Here is a 19,352-nt window from a genome sequence, read left to right as displayed (position 1 = left end):
TCCGAACGAGCCTGGTGTGCACACCCTTCGTGAGGAAGTTGCCTCCGGCCCCCCGGGGACTTGGCAGTGGAGCATGGCACACGTTTTGCTAAACAAATCCTCCAGTCCCTCCCTCCAGGCTGACTACATCTGGGCTCCCGTCCAGCCCACCCACCTCCACTCCCTGCCAGGAGCCGACACCTGCCATGCGGAGCCCGGTTCTCCTGAGCCTCGGCCCGGTCGCTTTGCTGGGCCTCAGGACTGTGGCCTCCCTGTGCCTGTCCCGGCAGCTCAGGGCGCCAGGGGACTACGTGCTGGGCGGGCTCTTCCCACTGGGCTCGGCCGAGACGGCCGACTTCTATCACCGGGTACGGCCCAATGGCATTGTGTGCACCAGGTACAGTGGCAGGAAACTAGGGTGTGTGGGGAGGCGCGGGGCCCAGGGCGGGCCCCTGGTGACAGTCATCTGCGCCCCTCTGTGGCTGGCTCCAGGCTCTCCTCCCTGGGTCTGTTTCTGGCAATGGCTATGAAAATGGCAGTGGAGGAAATCAACAACGGGTCTACCCTGCTGCCTGGGCTGCACCTGGGCTATGACCTGTACGACACCTGCTCAGAGCCCGTGGTCACCATAAAGCCCAGCCTCATGTTCCTGGCCAAAGCGGGCGGCTACCGCATCGCTGCCTACTGCAACTACACCCAGTACCAGCCGCGCGTGCTGGCCGTCATCGGGCCCCACACGTCAGAGCTCGCCCTCATCACAGGCAAGTTCTTCGGCTTCTTCCTCATGCCACAGGTACACCCCGCCTCATTCCCCCATCCCCTCAGCCAGCCATGCCCATGGGAGACCCCCCCCATCAGAGGATGTCTTGGCCACCACAGGTCAGCTACAGCGCCAGCATAGATCGGCTGAGTGACCGGGAGACATTCCCATCCTTCTTTCGCACAGTGCCCAGTGACCGGGCACAGCTGGAAGCCATTGTGATGCTGTTGCAGAAATTAAAGTGGAACTGGGTGGCAGCCCTGGGTAGCAATGACGACTACGGCCAGGAGGGTCTGAGCATCTTCTCAGGCCTGGCCAGAGTGCGGGGCATCTGCATTGCACACGAGGGCTTGATGCCTCTGCCCCAAACCGGTGATCAGCAGCTGGGCAAGGTCCTGGATGTCCTGCACCAAGTGAACCAGAGCAGCGTGCAGGTGGTGGTGGTGTTTGCCTCTGCCCGAGCCGTCCACTCCCTCTTCAGCTACAGCATCCGCCACAGACTCGCTCCCAAAGTGTGGGTGGCCAGCGATGCCTGGCTCACCTCAGACCTGATCTTGACACTCCCCAACATTTCCCAGGTAGGCACCGTGCTTGGCTTTGTGCATCGGGGCAGGCAGCTGCCTGAATTCTCCCACTACGTGGAGAGCCGGCTGGCCCTGGCCGCTGACCCGGCCTTCTGCGCCTCACTGAATGCCGAGCCAGACCTGGAGGAGCATGTGATGGGGCCACGCTGCCCACAGTGTGATCACATGGAGCTTCGCAACTTATCCACCTGGCTGCTGCAGAACCTGTCGGCTGGGCAGCTGCACCACCAGATCTTTGCCACCTATGCAGCCGTGTACAGCGTGGCGCAGGCCCTGCACAAGGCCCTGCGGTGTAACGCCTCCCGCTGTGCAGCCGCGGGGCCCGTGCAGCCCTGGCAGGTGAGAAAGGAGCTCTAGCTGGTCCCTGGAGGAGCACAGGGTCCTGGGCAAGGTCGGAGCTGTGGGCTGGACAGTTCCTAGGCCCCCTTTTCTCTACCCCACCCCACCCCACCCCCCAGCTCCTGGAGAACATGCACAACCTGAGCTTCCGTGCAAGGGACCTGGTGCTGCAGTTCGACGCCCACGGGAGTGTGGAGATGGAGTACGACCTGATGATGTGGGTGTGGCAGAGCCCCGCTCCCAGGCTGACCACTGTGGGCGTCTTCAACGGCAGCCTCTGGCTGCAGTCCCCACACACGTGGTGGCCAAGCCAGGAGGTGGGTGCAAGGCACCCAGTCCCCCAAGCTACACGCCTCGGGGACTCAAGGCCTCTGGGCGTCAGGCGGTGCCCTTGGACAAAGCCTGACTCAGGCCCTGCGCCCAGGTGCCAGTGTCCCAGTGCTCCCGGCAGTGTGAAGACGGCCAGGTTCGCCGAGTGAAAGGCTCCCATTCTTGCTGTTACGACTGCACGGACTGCAAGGCGGGCAGTTACCGACAGAGTCCAGGTGAGCCGCTTCCCCGGCTGGCTGGAGGACCACGGAGGCGGGGCCCGCGGTGTCCAGGCCCCCAGTACCACCCCTCACGGGATCACCCCGTCTCTCCCTCCCCGCAGACGATCTCTCCTGCACCTTGTGCAAACAGGACCAGTGGTCCCCAGCGCGCAGCACTCGCTGCTTTCCCCGCCACCCCCGGTTCTTGGCGTGGGGGGAGCCTGCTGTGCTGCTGCTGCTCCTGCTGCTCAGCCTGGTCCTGGGGCTGGCCCTGGCCGCACTGGGGCTCTTCCTGTACCACCGGGATAGCCCGCTGGTCCGGGCCTCCGGTGGGCCTCTGGCCTGCTTTGGCCTGGCCTGCCTGAGCCTCTTCTGCCTCAGTGTTCTCCTGTTCCCAGGCCAGCCAGACCCAGCCAGCTGTCTGGCTCAGCAGCCCCTGGCCCACCTGCCCCTCACCGGCTGCCTGAGCACGTTCTTTCTGCAGGCAGCTGAGATCTTTGCAAAGTCAGAGTTGCCACTAAGCTGGGCAGCCTGGCTCTGTGGCCACCTGCGAGGACCCTGGGCCTGGCTGGTGGTGCTCCTGGCTGTCCTGCTGGAGGCATCCCTGTGTGCCTGGTACCTGGCAACTTCCCCACCACAGGTGGTGACTGACTGGCAGGTGCTGCCCACGGAGGCACTGGTGCACTGCCAAATACACTCCTGGGCCAGCCTGGGCCTAGTTCACGTCACAAATGCCATGCTGGCTTTCCTCTGCTTCCTTGGCACCTTCCTGGTGCAGAGCCAGCCTGGCTGCTACAACCGTGCCCGGGGCCTCACCTTCGCCACACTGGCGTACTTCATCATCTGGATCTCGTTTGTGCCCCTCCTGGCCAACATGCAGGTGATCTACCAGCCCACGGTGCAGATGGGTGCCATCCTGTTCTGTGCCCTGGGCATCCTGGCCAACTTCTACCTGCCTAAGTGCTACCTGCTTCTGTGGCGGCCAAACCTCAACACCCCTGAGTTCTTCCTGGGAGAGATTCCCAGGGCTACCGCTGATGGGGACAGCAGTGGGGGTGGGGGGGTCTCAACAGCGTGAGCCGGACCCAGCACCGCGTGCATAGGGACCCAGCCCCAGCAGGAATCCCTCCAGTCCCCTGTGGAGACCCCAGAGTTCCCACAACTCCATCTCCCAGCTGTTGGTGGATTTCAACTCCACAGTGGCCCCGGCTCTTCAAAATGCAGGAGAGTCCTGTAGTCCAGGCAGGTTCCATTCTGGGTCATACTATATAATGCCCCAGGCCAAACCTGCCCAGGCAGATGGGGCCCTGCTGTCCTAAGTGGTGGCCCCTGAGGGCTTCTCATGAACCTGTAGCCCCACCCTGAGCTCAAGGAAGCCCTGGAAAGCCAGTACTACTTGCTTAATTGGCTATGCTCAATCTGGGGCCCCCACCTGGCATCTCACCCAGGTATCACAGTGCAGAGGCAGGGCCTAGGTGGCCGGCATGGTAGAAACTCATTCAAGGGAGGAAGGAAGGGGCTCAGCTTTCTTCTCCCAAACCCAGTCCCACCTGGAGGAATGGAGCCCCGGGCCCTGCCTGCCCCACCAGGAGAAAGGGACTCCGCCCCCCCCGGGCCCTGCCTGCCCCACCAGGAGGAAGGGACCCCCCCCCCCGGCCCTGCCTACCCCACCAGGAGGAAGGGACCCCCCCCCCGCCTGCCCACCAGGAGGAAGGGACTCCGCCCCCCCCCCCCCCCCCGGGCCCTGCCTACCCCACCAGGAGGAAGTGACCCCCCCCAGGCCCTGCCTGCCCACCAGGAGGAAGGGACCCCCCCCCAGGCCCTGCCTGCCCACCAGGAGGAAGGGACCCCCCCCCTCCCCGGGCCCTGCCTGCCCACCAGGAGGAAGGGACTCCGCCCCCCCCCCCCCCCCCCGGGCCCTGCCTACCCCACCAGGAGGAAGGGACTCCGCCCCCCCCGGGCCCTGCCTGCCCACCAGGAGGAAGGGACGCCCCCCCCCCCTCGGGCCCTGCCAGCCCCACCAGGAGGAAGGGAAGGGACCCCCCCCCCCAGGCCCTGCCAGCCCCAGCACCTCGGACAGAGCCAGGTCAGCACTGCGGCCAGCGCTGGCTGTCAGACCCCTGACCGGGGTAAAGAAATCAGCACCAAGGACAGAAAGCCGGCCAGCACGGGGCAGAGCCTGGGCTGCTGGGAGACCCAGGCTGGCTCCGGACTGGCTCCTGCATCCTGGTCCTGAGGTAGCCAGGATGGAAAAGGGGAAACTAGAACACGAGGCAGTCCCATAAAATTAAATGCTTTTTAGTGTTTAAAATAGCATTTACACAGAAGCAGCATTTACACAGAAGCAGCTCTACAGGAACTACCCAGTCACGCGGACCTGACACCGTATCTACAGCAGAAGGCAGTTGCACATGCCAGACAATGGCCCCGAGGACCTCCTGCGCTGGCCACCCTCTGCCCCCAGAGCCTGCTCCTGCAGCATCTGCGCCTGCCACTACCCTTCTACCAAGGCCAGGACGTGGTGCTCAGACCCCAGCCTCTCTCCTGCACCCCCACCACCTTTCCTCCACAATTTATTTTCCAGTCACAGCCTCTGCTCTCAGGCTTGCTCTGAATCCCAGGAGGGAGGGGAACATGCAAAGTGCCCCAGCCTGTAGCCAGCTGCCACCTCCAGAGCAGGCAGGCCAGCAATAAATAAATAAGTTACATCCCACATGGACAGCCAAAGGTCTGGGGACTCCATCCAACTCCTAGAAGCCCCCACCTGGGTCTGAAAAACAAGGCCTGTGGACTGGGAGACGTTTAGGCCTCGCTCCATCTGAGACCCTGTGTGCAGCTCTAGGAGAGTGGGGGGAAATATGGAGCCCAAGGCTCCTGTGGGCGGTCACGTTCCCAGACCCACCTGTACCAGAACACAGACCTGCAGGGACATGGCCGCTCCGCCAGGAGGCCCTGGGAGCAAGCGGGCCACCCAGCCCAGACCACAATGGTACTGTGCCCTCGGCCCCTCCTCTCTGTCCTGCTCCTTGCACCCTGCATCTCCTCTGTCCTGGCTGGCTGCCAGCCACGAAGGCGACCCTGCAGGCAGGCCGGCCGTGGCCCCTGCTCTGGACAGGACGTTTACATGGTGTCCACAAAGAACTCACAGGGGTTCCCCATGGCCTTCTGGAAGGACTGGCGGCTGCCTGTCAACTCCGGAGGGACGGTGGCCAGCTCCCGGACAGGTGGCCCTCCTGGGGGCCCCCCTACCATGGCATAGGCCTTTGTCAGTGGGTACAGTGGGGGGAGCCCTGGGGCGACCGCAGAAGCCTGGCTGCGAGGGCTGCTGCCACGGCTAAGCTGGCTGGCGGGGCGCTCCTGCCAGCCTGTGCTGCCCGACCCACTTGGCACTGTAGGATCTGACTCACTGCCGCTGCCCCCAGCTCCAGCCGCCCGGCGCTCCTTTTCACGGCCTGCGGCCCGACGGCTGCTCCGGGTGGACCCACTGCTTTTGCTCCCTAGGAATAAAGGGGGAGAAAAGGGCAAGGTCAGTACCAAGCTGGGCTTCCTGGCCCACCAGCTGCTCCCAGAAAGCCCGGGACTGCGCGGGCCGGAGCAGGCAGAGAGAGAGGGGTGGCCATGCAGACACAGGGCTGGGCAGGCCGGAGCAGGCAGAGAGGGAGGGGTGGCCATGCAGACGCAGGGCTGGGCGGGCCCCGCCCCAGCACAGGGGCAGCTGGGAGGTGGAGAGGGGCAGCAGCAGGTACACAGGGACCAATGCAACACCTCATACCTCGACCCAATGCTGGTCCTACAGAAACTGAGGTACCAGTGAAGGACCTGTGGACTGGTGACCCCATCGGCCATCATGGGCCACAGACCCCAAACACCCACTGTCCCCCAAAACCCAGGGCCAGAACCAGCTAGCTGGCTCAGCTCCTGTCCCAGGCTCTCCCTGAGAACACACACTGGCTGGGCCATGCTGAGAGGGATGTGGGGCCCTGGCTTACCGGCCTGAGGGTCCACAGTGCTAGTCCTTCAGTCTAAGGCTTGCTCAGCATAAAGCAAGGGATAGCACGAGTCACACACCAGCCCAGTGCCCACCCACTGCCAGCTGAGCTGATTGCAGGCCAGACTGGGCTTTGGTGGGTGCAAGGGCCTATGCAGGGTCCTGAGACACCCTCCAGCTCGCCTCCTGTCTCCTCACCTCCTGGGGCCCTATGCTGACTGCCACCACCTCTGTCTGGACCCTGCAGAATGGCCGTTGGCCTTACTATGCCCAACTCAGGCTTGGGCCTCTTCTCCATCCTGTCCCCCCCTTGAGGGCTCTCCTCGTCCCATCTCTCCAGTGGCCCCGAGCCCCGTCCACTGTCCTCTTCTGACTCCCAGCCAGAGGCAGAGGAGCCCTGGAGAGTGAGGCCTGTCCTCCCTATGTCATGGGCCTGGAGAGTAACCCCGCCTGATGGCCTTGTCACCCTCATACCCACTCTTGCCACCCCAACTTCTGACCCCATGCCCTGGCCGGGGTGTCCCCTTCCCCTGGCGCTCTCCCCACTGAACCACACGACACTCCTCCCTCCTCCCTGCCCCACAGGGGGCCCAAGCACACAGCAAGAGCACAGGGGCCAGGGCCAGGCAGGCAGGGCCAGGAAGCAGCGAGCCGAGCGAGGGCTGGCAAGATACTCACCTTCGCTTTGCTGGCTTCCGGCACTGCCACTGCCGTAGCTGAAGCCAGGGTCCTGGTAGGCAGGTGGGAAGCAGGGCGGGGGCCCAGGGTACTGGCAGGGGTAGCCCTGACCCAGGGGCCAGGGTGCAGGTGGGTGGGGCAGCGGGGCCAGGGTGTCCTGATCCGAGGCTCCACTGGAGCCACTGTTGAGGTTCAGGGCTGCAAGATCTGGTGGGAGGGGAGGAGGTCGGGTGAGACCCACTGGATGGGTCCTTGAAGCCCCCACCTGACGGGCCTCACTCACGGCTGCACAGGTCCCCGAAGACGTAGTAGCACTGCTCAGAGAAGGTGATCTTGTTGACGGTGTGCCGTAGGAAGCCATGCTTCAGCATGCTGCTGGCGTACTTCCGGGCCTCCCGCCGCTCCTTGAAGCCCTCCACATGTGCGTATAGCCAGTCCACCACATCCGCCCCTGGCCGCACGCCCACTGAGAGTCAGGCCAGCGGACACTCACGGGGCCCCACCAGAGGGAGGAGCAAGCCCGACCCTCCCCGCAGAGCCTGGGGCCGGCGGGAGCCGCTCACCGATGACAGCATTGGCTATGGTGATCTTGAGCCACATGCGATCACGGATTTCCAGTCCCGAGTCAGGTGACTGCATGACCCGGACGACAGCACCCATGTCGCTCTTCACTGTCAGGGGTGCCTCTTCCAGCTCTGCAGAACACCCCGCCCCCACCCAGCTCCAAGTGAGCAGCCAGTACACAGCGGCAGCTCTGGACATAGCCCAAAGCCTGGAGCCGCGAAACTGAGCGGGCTGGGCTCGGGGAGCTGGGCCTTCCCCCACTCCTGCAGACGCCCCTCACCAGGAGCCAAAAGGGGGTATGGCCGCCCACCACAGAAGACCAGTGTCACACAGACCGGGCCTGCAGTCCCGCAAGCTCAGGGCTGTTAGTTGTGTCAGTGGCAGGTAAGCAGACAGGACCCGCTCCTCCCCCCACTGGCACACCCTGCCGGGCCCTCCACTCCTCGAGACGGTGGTGGGGCTGGGCAGTGGGCACCTGCACAGGGTGCTGGGGACGACATGTGCCACGAGCCCAGCAACAGCCATGGCAACACCACGGCTCAGGACTGGAACAGACCCTCGCCTCCAGCCTGTTTTCTGCTGGGTTCTCACAAGCTGCCACTTACGTGGGGCGCCAGGTACTGAGCTGGTTAGTGAGGAGGAGCTGGTGCGAGTGATGGCACTGGAGCAGGGGCTCGTACCGTAGCGGGGCAGGGCGCCCGTCAGCGCGGCTGTGTGCGACAGCCAGGCAGCCGGGTCAATTGGCCGCACGGGGTCAGCTGGGCAGTCACCACAAGGCAAGGGACGGAGGGTGATGTCGAGGGTCCATGCAGCACAGGAGCAAAGAGAGGTCCTTCAGGAGGCTGGGCCCAGGCACGGCGCCCCGCCCCGCCCCCCCAGCCTCCCTCCGCCCCGCCAGGTCACTCACCCCGAGGGATGGTGAAGTAGCTCCGAGGTGTGGGGTCCCAGCACTTGGCCACCGTGAGGCTGATGGGCCTGAGGGCAGGCAGGTCACCTGGGTGAGGCCCCGAGTGGCACCGCCCCGGTGCCCTCCAGCCCCACACAAACCCTCCTCACCCCGTCTGGGACACGATCTCCCGCAGCACCCTCACCGCGTCGTCATTGCTCATGTTCTCAAAGTTGACGTCGTTCACCTACAGGGTGCGGGCCGGGGTCAGTGGGGTCAGGGGAGGGGCTGCCCGCCCCCACCCGCCCACGCGCGCACCTGCAGCAGCATGTCGCCAGGCTCGATGCGGCCGTCGGCGGCCACGGCCCCGCCCTTCATGATGGAGCCGATGTAGATGCCACCATCGCCCCGGTCATTGCTCTGGCCCACAATGCTGATGCCCAGAAAGTGGTGTCTCTCTGCAGGAGGGGCTGTGAGCAGGCCCTGCAGACCCCAGCCCAGGCCCACTCCCACCCAGCCCTGCTCGCCCACAAGGCCTCACCCATGTTGAGTGTGACGGTGATGATGTTCAGGGACATGGTGGAGTCGGTGATGCTGCTGAAGGAGGAGGCCTGGAGGGGACCGGTGAGGGACTGCAGTGGGCTCCCATGGACACAGCCCACCGCCCCCCACCCCACCACTACCACCAACCCGGTCGGTCTGCCTCAGGCGTTGCTTCCGCCTCCGGCGCTTGTGCTTCCGGATAAGCCGGGAGGAGGTGCTCTGCTCCGTGGAGCTGCTCAGCCTGGCGAGGCAGGAAGCCCAAGGTCAGAGGGCCAAGGTCGCAGACTAAGGAGTCACATAGACAGCGCTTGTCCAGACTGACCCGAGAAGTACCGACAGGAGCCACTGCCTCCACACCCCACACAGCTCATGGGCAACGGACGCACAGGTGTACGTGAGATGCACGTAGGCAGACGAGCACAGACGTGAGCACGGGAAGACAGCCCAGAATGAGCCTCTAGAACACACACGTGCACACAGGTACCTGCACGCCAGTGGGGCTCTAGAACACACACGTGCACACAGGTACCTGCATGCCAGTGGGGCTCTAGAACACACACCAGTGGGGCTCTAGAACACACACCAGTGGGGCTCTAGAACACACACGTGCACACAGGTGCCTACACGCCAGTGGGGCTCTAGAACACACACGTGCACACAGGTGCCTACACGCCAGTGGGGCTCTAGAACACACACCAGTGGGGCTCTAGAACACACACGTGCACACAGGTACCTACACACCAGTGGGGCTCTAGAACACACACGTGCACACATGTGATCCTGTAAAACACATGTGGGTACACACGTACACGTGACTGAGCTTCTAGAACACACAGACACATGCACATACACATATGGATACACAAGTGAGCCTCTAGCGCACACACATACATGCACATATACACAAGTGGTCCTCTTGAATACACACAAGCAACACACAAGTGGGCCTCTAGGACACACACTCATGTACACACCCACACGCATACACAGCTGTGGGCCTCTAGAACACGCACGCATGCACGCACAGCCCACCGGCTCGTGTTGTCCTCCTCGTCCGAGTCCAAGAAGCTGCTGGACTCGAGCTCGCTGCTGAGTGCGGCAGACGCGCTGTCTGGGGGCAGCCCCACGTCCCGCCGCCGGTCCCCCCTTGGGTGCCCATTGGTCCGGGCAGCTGTGGGGCAGCAGAGCCGGAGCTGACTATAGAGCTCCAGAACCCACAGGGTCAAAGGGCACCTCAAGCTGCTGCTGGTCTGGGGGCCATGGGTGGCAAGGAGAACGCGTGTGGGGGAGGCGCCAGGCCTAGGGATTCCGCCCACGGATCTCTTGCTGAGGTCTGACGCGGGCACCGTGGCCTCCCAGGAGGGGTGGGTCCGGGTCTGAGACCATGGGGGCAGTACCCTCATCACGGTTCCGGCGCCGGCCTCGCTCCCGCCGATGACTGAGTATGGACTCTGTGCCTGTCTCATTGTCCACCCCATCACGACTGCTGGCCACGTTTGGACTATGAAAAGAACAGGTAGGATGCAGGGGGTGGGGGGGAGGGGTTGGGCAGGGGTGGGGCAGGATGGGCCATCTTTATCCCTACATGGGGTGGGACCTCAGGTCCAGCAGGCATCTCCTGGCCACTGAGGGCCTTGTCCCTGTGTCCAGCCCTTTCCAGATGGACCTTAGGTAGCAGGTGTCCAGGAACAACAGGGCTCTGTCCCCTCCCCACCCCAGCCCGAGTCCTTACTGAAAGGAGGGAGGCCGGGAGTCTCCAATGCCACCTGTCCGCTCGAGGGGTGGGGGAAGGTCTGTGTGGCTGTCAGCGCCCTGGGACCCCACGTCTGAGTGAGTTCCCTCAGCCAGGACCAGCTGTGAAGGGAGCCAGGCCTCAGAAATGCACCTGTCTCTAGGTCGCTCCTGCAGAGCCAGCTCCTCTTCCCTACTTTCCTCCAGCCCACACCACTCCTTCCAGAAGGGCCCTCACTCACCCAGGACACCACCCGGCCATTGAAGCAGGGCAGCTTAGCATTGTCATCAGAGATCTCCTCCTTTACCACCCTGCAGACAGAGACAGACACAGGCAGCTCCACAGGAGACCTCACAGGCCTCGCAGGGCCCCTCCAGCACACGGTCTCCTCAAGGGCCTTTGTGACCATCCACTGGCGCTGCTTCCACTCCAGCGCTGGGATGGGGACAGGGGCGCTACCCGGGTTACTCACCCCTGGGTGAGCCTCCAGCCTCTGCAGGGGATGGACGTGGAGCAAAGGGCTCCTAGGAAAGCCTGGCTCCCAGCTGCCTCACACTCCAGGGGTACCCTCAGCCTCGCGCCTCCGCTGCTCCCAAAGCACACACCACTCTGGCACCACACCACTCTGGGGCTTGTCCCCAACCCTCCTGTCTCAGCCAGCAGGCCACCTCCTAGGTGCCCAGTGCAGCCCTGTGGCTCTTCTCTATCGCTCACTGTGGGTACACTGCACATTTCAAGGGCTCTAATCCCAGCCATCCACAGACAGGACTCTGACCAGCCCAGCCCTGCACTTGAAACTGCACAAGATCAGCAGGTCTCTGGCTCCTCGGGCAACCACCCAGGCCATGGGGCTGCCATCCCCTGCCCAGTATGCCCAGTATGCCCCCTGAACCGCTCTGGAATGTCCAGGGTCTCAACCGGTATGATTTGCATCTCACTCTGCCCCATGTCTGTAGCCCACCAGCCCAGCACAGGTCCTACGTCACAGCTGGCCAAGGCAGGTCACACGTCAGTCTTTCGTGTGGTCAAGGGGGCATACTGTCCTCATAAATATCTGCCCATCCAGGGAGGCAGAGCAGACTCCGTGCACCAGACCAGCCCCAGCTCGGAGGCCTCAGGCTGACCTACCTAAAGACCTGGAGGGGTGGCCGGGGACCGGTAACCAGCCACAGCCACTGACCAGCACCAAGTCTCACCTTGTTTTTTTATTTATTTATTAATTTCTGGGCCTGGGCGCTGTCCCTAAGCTCTTCAGCTCAAGACTAGCACTCTACCACATTGATCCACAGTGCCACTTCCAGTTTTCTAGTGGTTAATTGGAGATAAGAGTCTCATGGACTTTAGTGCCCGGTTGGCTTTGAACCTTGATCCTCAGATCTCAGCCTCCTGAGTAGCTAGGATGACAGGCGAGAGCCACCGTGCCCAGCTCGCTTTGTCTTAATGCTGCTTCTACTAACGGGCTGGGAAGAGGCTAAGGGTACCCAAGCAGGTTGCCAAGGAAGGGAATGTGAAATGGAACAAGGCCACGGCACAGGGACAAAGCAGGCAGCACAGGTTGTGGGCCACTGGGAAGGGCTCGGTGGAGCTGAGCACAACCGGATTTTCCGTGCTGGTGAGCTGTCCCGAACAGCAGGATGGGAGCTGGAGCACTCACCTGCTGGAAGCACCTCGTACCCAACAGTCCCTGGCCAGGCACAAGGCCACCCCTGCCTGCTGCTCCAGGTTCACTGACCCCAGATGCCGCACAGCCTGTCCTGGGCAGCAGAGGTAACTGCACTATGCCATCTAAGCCGACACCAGCTACCACACCATCCAGGGAGCGAAAACCCACGGGAAGAGGCCTCGGGTGGAGTGGGGGACAGGAACATGTGCAGGGATACCATCCAGCCACTGCCTCCGGTGCCTCATCTGGGACTCACACCAAGGACCTGGGGTCTTAAGAGCAGGAAGCCATTTCTCGGGGCCCCACAGTGTCTGCTGCCCCAGCCCAACCACTGCAAAGGAAAGGAAAGGCTGGGATACAGATACCAGACCTGGACTGAAGCAAACTAAAGAGCCTGACACCAGGGGAAACCTGCCAGAGTGCCATGGGCCCCGAGGCTCTGCCCACAGCAGCTGATGCACCAGAGGCCCTCTAGATAAACTGACCAAGGCAGAGACCCCAGCAGAAATCCCTGCCTCAGCTCCCAACCTTGGCCCCAGAGGCGCACTGGCAAGCTCCCCACTGCCACGCCCAAGGCCAGCCCTGTCTGACTCACCACAGGGAGACGCAGGAGCCTCACCAAGCACCACGGCAGGGCCCTCTCCACAGGTGCTTCCCACCTCGTTCAGAGCCACATGGAGCTCCGCTCCCGCCAGGGCCTCAAGATGACCCCTGAGGTCTCTGCCTCCCCTCCTCACTCACAAGCCCCTCCCCTTACCTGGATGCCCCTCCAGGCACAAAGGCCCCGTTTCTGGTACCACGACTCAGTCTGAGGAACCCAAGTCTTGCCTTTCTCCTAGATGTTGGTGTGAGAAGGGCCAGAGGGCCAGAGCAGCAGGAGAGGGGTAAGATTGCTGTAGAGCTCAGAGAAATCCCTGCCAGAGGCCCTAGGGTACAGACGGGTGGCTCTCACCCGTGGTCAGTACAGTGCCCGATGACTCTGTGCTGTTCATCTCCTGGACTGTCCAGAGGAGGCTGAGCTTCTCTCAGCATTTGGTCCACATCTCACCCCAACCTCACCATTCGTGTGTAGGTATGTACGTGTGTGCGTGCACCCACATGCATGCAGTACTAGGGCTTGAACTCAGGGCCTCTTTTTTTCACTCAGGACTAGCACTCTACCTAGAACCTCACAATTCCTAAGGAGATCTTGGTTGGCTGCATCCTGCCCCGGGGATGAGCCCGGAGCTCAGCGCAGCCTGGCCTGGAAGGACAGCTTCCGCAGTGGCACACTTCCGTAGTCTGTCCTCCTCTTCAGGCAAAGGCTGGCAGAGCATTGTAACACAGGACAGGTAAACATCCCATCTCCAGGAAGCACCCTGCAGCTTGAGGACAAGGGTCCTACCACCACCAAGCCAGGGGTGGCGACACCTCAACCCAGAGGCCTGTTGCCTCACTATCCAGCAGGCTACTGCCTCACTCCGAGCCCAAAGCTAGCCACTCTCCTACCAGCCACACAAACGTGGAACCGTGTGTGTATGTGCACCTTAGTCTCTGCCCTGGGCTCAGGCTTTGCAGCCTCAATTATACCCACAGCCCAGGTAATGCCTAACAACTGCCTGGACTCTCCCAGTTCAGCGTGGAGAGGCTGAATCTCTGAACCCAGAAGACACAGTCAGCAAGGGCAGAATGGCCAAATACTCATCCCAGCCAGCATCCCCATCATGGCCCTATCAGGACACACGGAGCTGGGGCTCCCAGACCCAAGTCTTGCCCCCTAGCTCTATCTCTGTCCCTCAGAGATGGAGAGGCAGGAGCTTCTGCCAGTCAGTTAGCTAAGTGCCACGTCCATCCCGCTGACCCCAGCAATGCACACTTCTCCAGTCCTAGCGCGGAGAGTCAAACACCTTTTGTCTCTGCCTCAGAGGCTACCTTGCACCAACACAGGGCTCTGTCCCCCAAGTCCTATGGGTCCTGAATCAGAACAACCAGGACATTGACACGCATTGGTCAAAGGTGTGTATGGAGGGGGCCAACACTGACCAGAACCCACTCCTTCCTAGATAGCCAGCTGTGGTCTGGAGCAGGAAAGCCTCACTCAGCCAGACCTCTTCAGAGCCTCTATCAGGCCATCTCTGAAGCCACTACTCAACTCAACCAGGAACTGCCTCCCTTCTCCCAGAGCCAGGCTCCTGTCACTGGGTATCCAAGGGCATGCTCCTAGCTCAGCCCTCACTGACACCAAAGTGTGAGAAGCCATTCCCCAAGGGAACTGTTTCTACTAAGTGCAGACTTTGAAGCCCGGAGAGAAGGGAAGCAGCTGGCAGAGATCTTCTCTCAGGCTCTTGAGGACAGCAGATCAATGATCAGAGTACAAGGAGGAAACAAGCTACCGCCCTTGTCCTGTCTGGTTATAGGACATCCTGTGTCACCTCTAAGCTAGCTGCTCTTTGCCTCCCAGTTTTTCCACAAGTATGGGATTCCCGCATTGAACCCCTAAGGCCCCTGCTAGCTAACTGCCCCACAATCTAGCCATTCCCAGAGGAACTGTTCCTGCCTGAGATCCAGACCCACAACCACCTCCACGGTCGGCACCTCCAGGCCCCCACGCCTGCCCACAGCATGGCTGTGCTGGAGAACACGTGGGGTGAGGCCAGGTGATCTGCTTCTGGCAGCCCTCGATGGGCATTAGGAAGAGGGCACAGAGTCCCCTCAAAATGGTTCCAAATCAGTGCCGACAGCAGCCTGTGCACCATACAGTACCCAGCAGCATTAGTCTGCATCTTCAGTGACTTTTGCTAAAATAACAGACTAAGTTAAAAACCATGCAGCCCATCCACACACACCTGATGCTCAAGTCTAGAGATGCCCAGAGGACTGGAGACCATGAGAGGTCACCCAGACATGGGAGGGAGGGAAGAAGGGAGGGAAGGAGAGAGGAAGGGAGGGAGGAAGGGATGGAGGAAGGGAGGGAGGACCAGTCTCTTGGAGCCCAAGCAAAGCTCCAGCACCAAGCCTTTAAGGCAGCCAAGGATGTTCCCTCCGCGGTGTATGCCTTGTTGTTGGGCCAGGTGGGCAAGAGCCCTGGTGTCCAATGACTCTTGGCTGCTCCCCTCCCTCTCCCAAAACACAGGCCCTGAGCCACATGGTAGCTTGAGCTTGACCTGACCTGGGGCTGCTGGGGACTGTGTAGCCACGGAATCGAGGAACTGTCCTCAATGTCAAGATCCCAAGACCAGGCCACACACAAGGACATGACATGCCTGAGGACAGCAGGAGCACCTGCCCCAACCGCAGGCCTAAGTCCGGCCCCCACCTCCGGCACTGCCAAGCAGCAGACTCGGGTTACCATGTCTGTTGCTAGGCCAGGCAGCCAAACCCCTGCTCCTTGTCTCAGAGGCTTAGCTTGGCATAAGTGGAAAACCCTTTCTCCCGGGACAGCTACTACAGTGGTCAGGCTTGGAGACACTGGCTCAGAAGCTGGCCCAAGGCAGCAGACACCTGGTCTCCTAGAAGTGCCAGTGGCGTCTCACTTGGGACAAGGGCCCAAAAGCCAGGAACCTCTGGGCAGCGCAGGTGGAATGAAGCTCCGTGGTCGCCAGCAACCAGTGACCTCGGTCTTCTCATGACGACCCTACCAGGGAAGAAACTACTGCCAGCCCCAGGGACCACACGGCGGTCCTCACCCGCTTCAGGCTCCCCCTTTCCCACCTAGGTATCTGCTGGGAGTCGGACCTGTCTGATGCCCTCCCCCCTCTCAGTCCCCAGAAACCACACACCCTACTGACCAGTGCGAGCTCCTGTCTGACGCCCCTGCCCCCCCTCTGCTCCCAGTCCCCAGGAACCACACACCCTCCTGACCCGTGCGAGCTCCTGTCTGACGCCCCTGACGCCCCCCCCTGCTCCCAGTCCCCAGGAACCACACACCCTCCTGACCCATGGGAGCTCCTGTCTGACGCCCTTGATGCTCCCCCCTGCTCCCAGTCCCCAGGAACCACACACCCTCCTGACCCGTGGGAGCTCCTGTCTGACGCCCCTGTCCCCCCCTGCTCCCAGTCCCGAGGAACCACACACCCTCCTGACCCCTGCGAGCTCCTGTCTGACACCCCTGACGCCCCGACCCCCCTCCCAGTCCCCAGGAACCACACACCCTCCAGGCCTGTGGGAGCTCCTGTCTGACGTCCCTGATGCCCCGACCCCCCTCCCTGTCCCCAGGAACCACACACCCTCCTGACCCATGGGAGCTCCTGTCTGATGCCCCTGATGCCCCGACCCCCCCCCCAGCCCCCAGGAACCACACACCCTCCTGACCCCTGCGAGCTCCTGTCTGACGCCCCTGTCCCCCCTGCTCCCAGTCCCCAGGAACCACACACCCTCCTGACCCATGGGAGCTCCTGTCTGACGCCCCTGTCCCCCCTGCTCCCAGTCCCCAGGAACCACACACCGTCCTGACCCCTGCGAGCTCCTGTCTGATGCCCCTGATGCCCCCCCCCTGTTCCCAGTCCCCAGGAACCACACACCCTCCTGACCCATGGAAGCTCCTGTCTGACGCCCCTGTCCCCCCCTGCTCCCAGTCCCCAGGAACCACACACCCTCCTGACCCGTGGGAGCTCCTGTCTGACGCCCCTGTCCCCCCTGCTCCCAGTCCCCAGGAACCACACACCCTCCTGACCCCTGCGAGCTCCTATCTGACGCCCCTGTCCCCTCTCTGCTCCCAGTCCCCAGGAACCACACACCCTCCTGACCCATGGGAGCTCCTGTCTGACGCCCCTGTCCCCCCTGCTCCCAGTCCCCAGGAACCACACACCCTCCTGACCCCTGCGAGCTCCTGTCTGACGCCCCTGTCCCCCCTGCTCCCAGTCCCCAGGAACCACACACCCTCCTGACCTGTGCGAGCTCCTGTCTGACGCCCCTGTCCCCCCTGCTCCCAGTCCCCAGGAACCACACACCCTCCTGACCCGTGGGAGCTCCTGTCTGACGCCCCTGTCCCCCCTGCTCCCAGTCCCCAGGAACCACACACCCTCCTGACCCCTGCGAGCTCCTGTCTGACGCCCCTGTCCCCCCTGCTCCCAGTCCCCAGGAACCACACACCCTCCAGACCCGTGGGAGCTCCTGTCTGACGCCCCTGTCCCCCCTGCTCCCAGTCCCCAGGAACCACACACCCTCCTGACCCCTGCGAGCTCCTGTCTGACGCCCCTGTCCCCCCTGCTCCCAGTCCCCAGGAACCACACACCCTCCTGACCCGTGGGAGCTCCTGTCTGACGCCCCTGTCCCCCCCTGCTCCCAGTCCCCAGGAACCACACACCCTCCTGACCCGTGGGAGCTCCTGTCTGACGCCCCTGTCCCCCCCTGCTCCCAGTCCCCAGGAACCACACACCCTCCTGACCCCTGCGAGCTCCTGCGGGAGGGAAGCCGGCAGCACCCGGAGCCCGGCCTGTGCCGAGGGGGAGGGGGGCTTCGGATCCGGACCCGCAGACCGCCCGCCCGCCCGCCCGCCCGGGTCAGGGAGCCAGGGCCTCGCCCGTCCTCCCTCCGGGGCCCCTGGGCCGCGGCCGCCGCGCTGGGCCGACAGGTGGACGCGCCCGGGAAGAGCCGCCGCCGGGTGCCGCGCCGCGGGCCGGCGGCGCCACTGACCCGAAGTCCTGGTCCATGGACTTGAAGAAGAATTTGTAGGCGTGCACGGGCCGGTTGCTCAGCACGTTCTTGAAGTCGGCCAGCGTGACGCGCTCGGGCGCCACGGGCAGCTTCACCAGGTACGGCGTCTCCTCCTCGTCCATGTGGTAGATGATCTTGGTCTCCGCCATGGCGCGGGGCGGCGGCGCGGGGCCCGCGCGGCGTCAGGGCCCGGCCCGAGGCTCGGACGCGGGGCGCCCTCCCCGCCCGCCCGCCCGCCGGCCCGCGCCCCGCCCGGCCGCGCCGAGGCCCCCGCGCGCGCCCGCCCTGCGAGGCCCCGGCTACCGCGCGCGCCCTGACCGCTGCCTCGCGGCCTGGGGCCGCCCATCCGCCGCCTGCCCGGGACGGGCGCGAGCGACCGAGCTCGGAGGGCCGCCGCCGCCCGCCGCCCGCCGCCCCCTCGGGCCGCGCAGGGATCGCCCGGCCGGCCTCAGAGCGCGGCCGCCGGGGGGCGCCGGAGCGCGGGTGACGTCACCGCCGCCCGCGGCTGGGTGGGGCGGGGCGGCGCCTGCGCAGGGAGGCAAGGCGGGGCGCGTGGGCGGTGGTGGGGCAGGGGTGGGAGCCGCGACTGCGCATGGCGGACGAGGCGGGGCCGTGGTACGGGGGCGGGGCCGGGCTGCGAGGGCGGAGCCGGGGCACCGGGGCGGGGCCTGGACACTGGGGCGGGGCCGGGTCACGGGGGCGGGGCCTGGCCGCGAGGGCGGGGCCGAGGCAGCGGGACGAGGCCTGGACACGGGGGCGGGGCCGGGTCACGGGGGCGGGGCCGGGCTGCGAGGGCGGAGCCGGGGCACCGGGGCGGGGCCTGGACACTGGGGCGGGGCCTGGCCGCGAGGGCGGGGCCGGCGCCAGGGTCCGGGCGGGCGGAGCTTGACCGAGTGAGCGGAGCCCTGGCTCCCGGAGCGGTAGCCCGAGCTGTCCGTTGCCAACTCGCCATTCATGGTCTGGGCGTCACCGCCAGCGCTGTTCTCAAGACCAGAGCCCCAAAGACGCGCCGGCTGCGATTCTCGGCTCGCGGGCGGATGGGCGCTCGCTCCTGGGACGGCCGTGGGGGACCCCGGGGAGCCCCGGCGCCCCCGGCGCCGCCCGCGCTCCGCTGGGGTCTCGCCGCGCCCTCGGCGCCCGAGTCGCGCCGTCCTCGGCAGAGCCGGCCCTGGGCTCCCCGTCTGTCCTCGGCCTGAGGCCGTGACCACGCTCACGGCGCCTGGCCGTGGTATACGGAACCGGCCGCGCGCCCTCCGCCGGGCAGAGGCGCCGCGGGGCGCCCTGCGTGCTGTCCGGCTGAGCTGGGGGCTGGCCCCGCTCCGCTCCGGTGGAAGACCTGTGGCCACTGGAGGGAGTTCCACGCTGGCCAGGCTCCTGAGACGCGTGGAGCCCCGGGAGAGGGGAGCCCCAGCCGTCACAGGGAGGGACGGGGCCGAGGCCTGAGGGCCGCCCTGGAGCAGGTGCTGCCATGT

General features: G+C 64.3%; 2 protein-coding genes across 3 annotated transcripts; one reads left to right on the top strand and one right to left on the bottom strand.

The window, feature by feature from the left end:
- The first annotated feature begins 97 nt into the window (after positions 1-97).
- Tas1r3 (taste 1 receptor member 3) lies at positions 98-3,270 on the top strand. The gene is made up of 6 exons (XM_090334044.1): positions 98-376; positions 472-772; positions 859-1,662; positions 1,782-1,979; positions 2,087-2,207; positions 2,315-3,270. Exons 1-6 carry the CDS (start codon positions 186-188, stop codon positions 3,268-3,270), a joined length of 2,571 nt encoding a protein of 856 aa, XP_090190170.1. The 5' UTR covers positions 98-185.
- A 1,204-nt stretch (positions 3,271-4,474) lies between these two features.
- On the bottom strand, positions 4,475-18,122 carry Dvl1 (dishevelled segment polarity protein 1). 2 transcript variants are annotated; one of them, XM_090336036.1, is made up of 15 exons: positions 17,860-18,122; positions 10,825-10,894; positions 10,584-10,705; positions 10,249-10,352; positions 9,884-10,022; positions 8,999-9,092; positions 8,850-8,919; positions 8,627-8,766; positions 8,479-8,555; positions 8,330-8,397; positions 8,103-8,180; positions 7,422-7,553; positions 7,142-7,309; positions 6,859-7,065; positions 4,475-5,689 (listed from the first exon to the last, which is right to left on the bottom strand). In XM_090336036.1, the coding sequence occupies exons 1-15, from the start codon at positions 18,027-18,029 to the stop codon at positions 5,313-5,315; spliced, it is 2,016 nt and encodes a 671-aa protein (XP_090192162.1). In that variant the 5' UTR covers positions 18,030-18,122; the 3' UTR covers positions 4,475-5,312. The 2 variants fall into 2 exon arrangements, with proteins under 2 accessions (XP_090192162.1, XP_090192161.1); XM_090336035.1 differs by having other exon boundaries at positions 8,028-8,180; positions 17,860-18,120.
- Between the last annotated feature and the right edge of the window lie 1,230 nt (positions 18,123-19,352).

The sequence above is a fragment of the Megascapheus bottae genome, chromosome 6 (genome assembly GCF_031878675.1).
Source record: "Megascapheus bottae isolate mThoBot1 chromosome 6, mThoBot2.hap1, whole genome shotgun sequence".
NCBI classification, from domain to species: Eukaryota; Metazoa; Chordata; class Mammalia; order Rodentia; family Geomyidae; genus Megascapheus; species Megascapheus bottae.
Note: the sequence above shows the minus strand (reverse complement) of the source record. Positions and strands in the feature narration are given on the sequence as shown.

What these genes read in the sequence shown, in the direction of transcription:
- Tas1r3 (XM_090334044.1), top strand. Translation starts at nt 186, where the DNA reads ATGCGGAGCCCGGTTCTCCTGAGCCTCGGCCCGGTCGCTTTGCTGGGC. An exon ending in CGTGGTGGCCAAGCCAGGAG is followed by an intron (nt 1,980 to 2,086) that starts GTGGGTGCAAGG and finishes CCCTGCGCCCAG; the next exon opens with GTGCCAGTGTCCCAGTGCTC. An exon ending in CAGTTACCGACAGAGTCCAG is followed by an intron (nt 2,208 to 2,314) that starts GTGAGCCGCTTC and finishes CCCTCCCCGCAG; the next exon opens with ACGATCTCTCCTGCACCTTG.
- Dvl1 (XM_090336035.1), bottom strand. Translation starts at nt 18,029, where the DNA reads ATGGCGGAGACCAAGATCATCTACCACATGGACGAGGAGGAGACGCCG. An exon ending in GCGCCGGAACCGTGATGAGG is followed by an intron (nt 10,023 to 10,248) that starts GTACTGCCCCCA and finishes GCTGCCCCACAG; the next exon opens with CTGCCCGGACCAATGGGCAC. An exon ending in CTGGCGACATGCTGCTGCAG is followed by an intron (nt 8,556 to 8,626) that starts GTGCGCGCGTGG and finishes CGCACCCTGTAG; the next exon opens with GTGAACGACGTCAACTTTGA.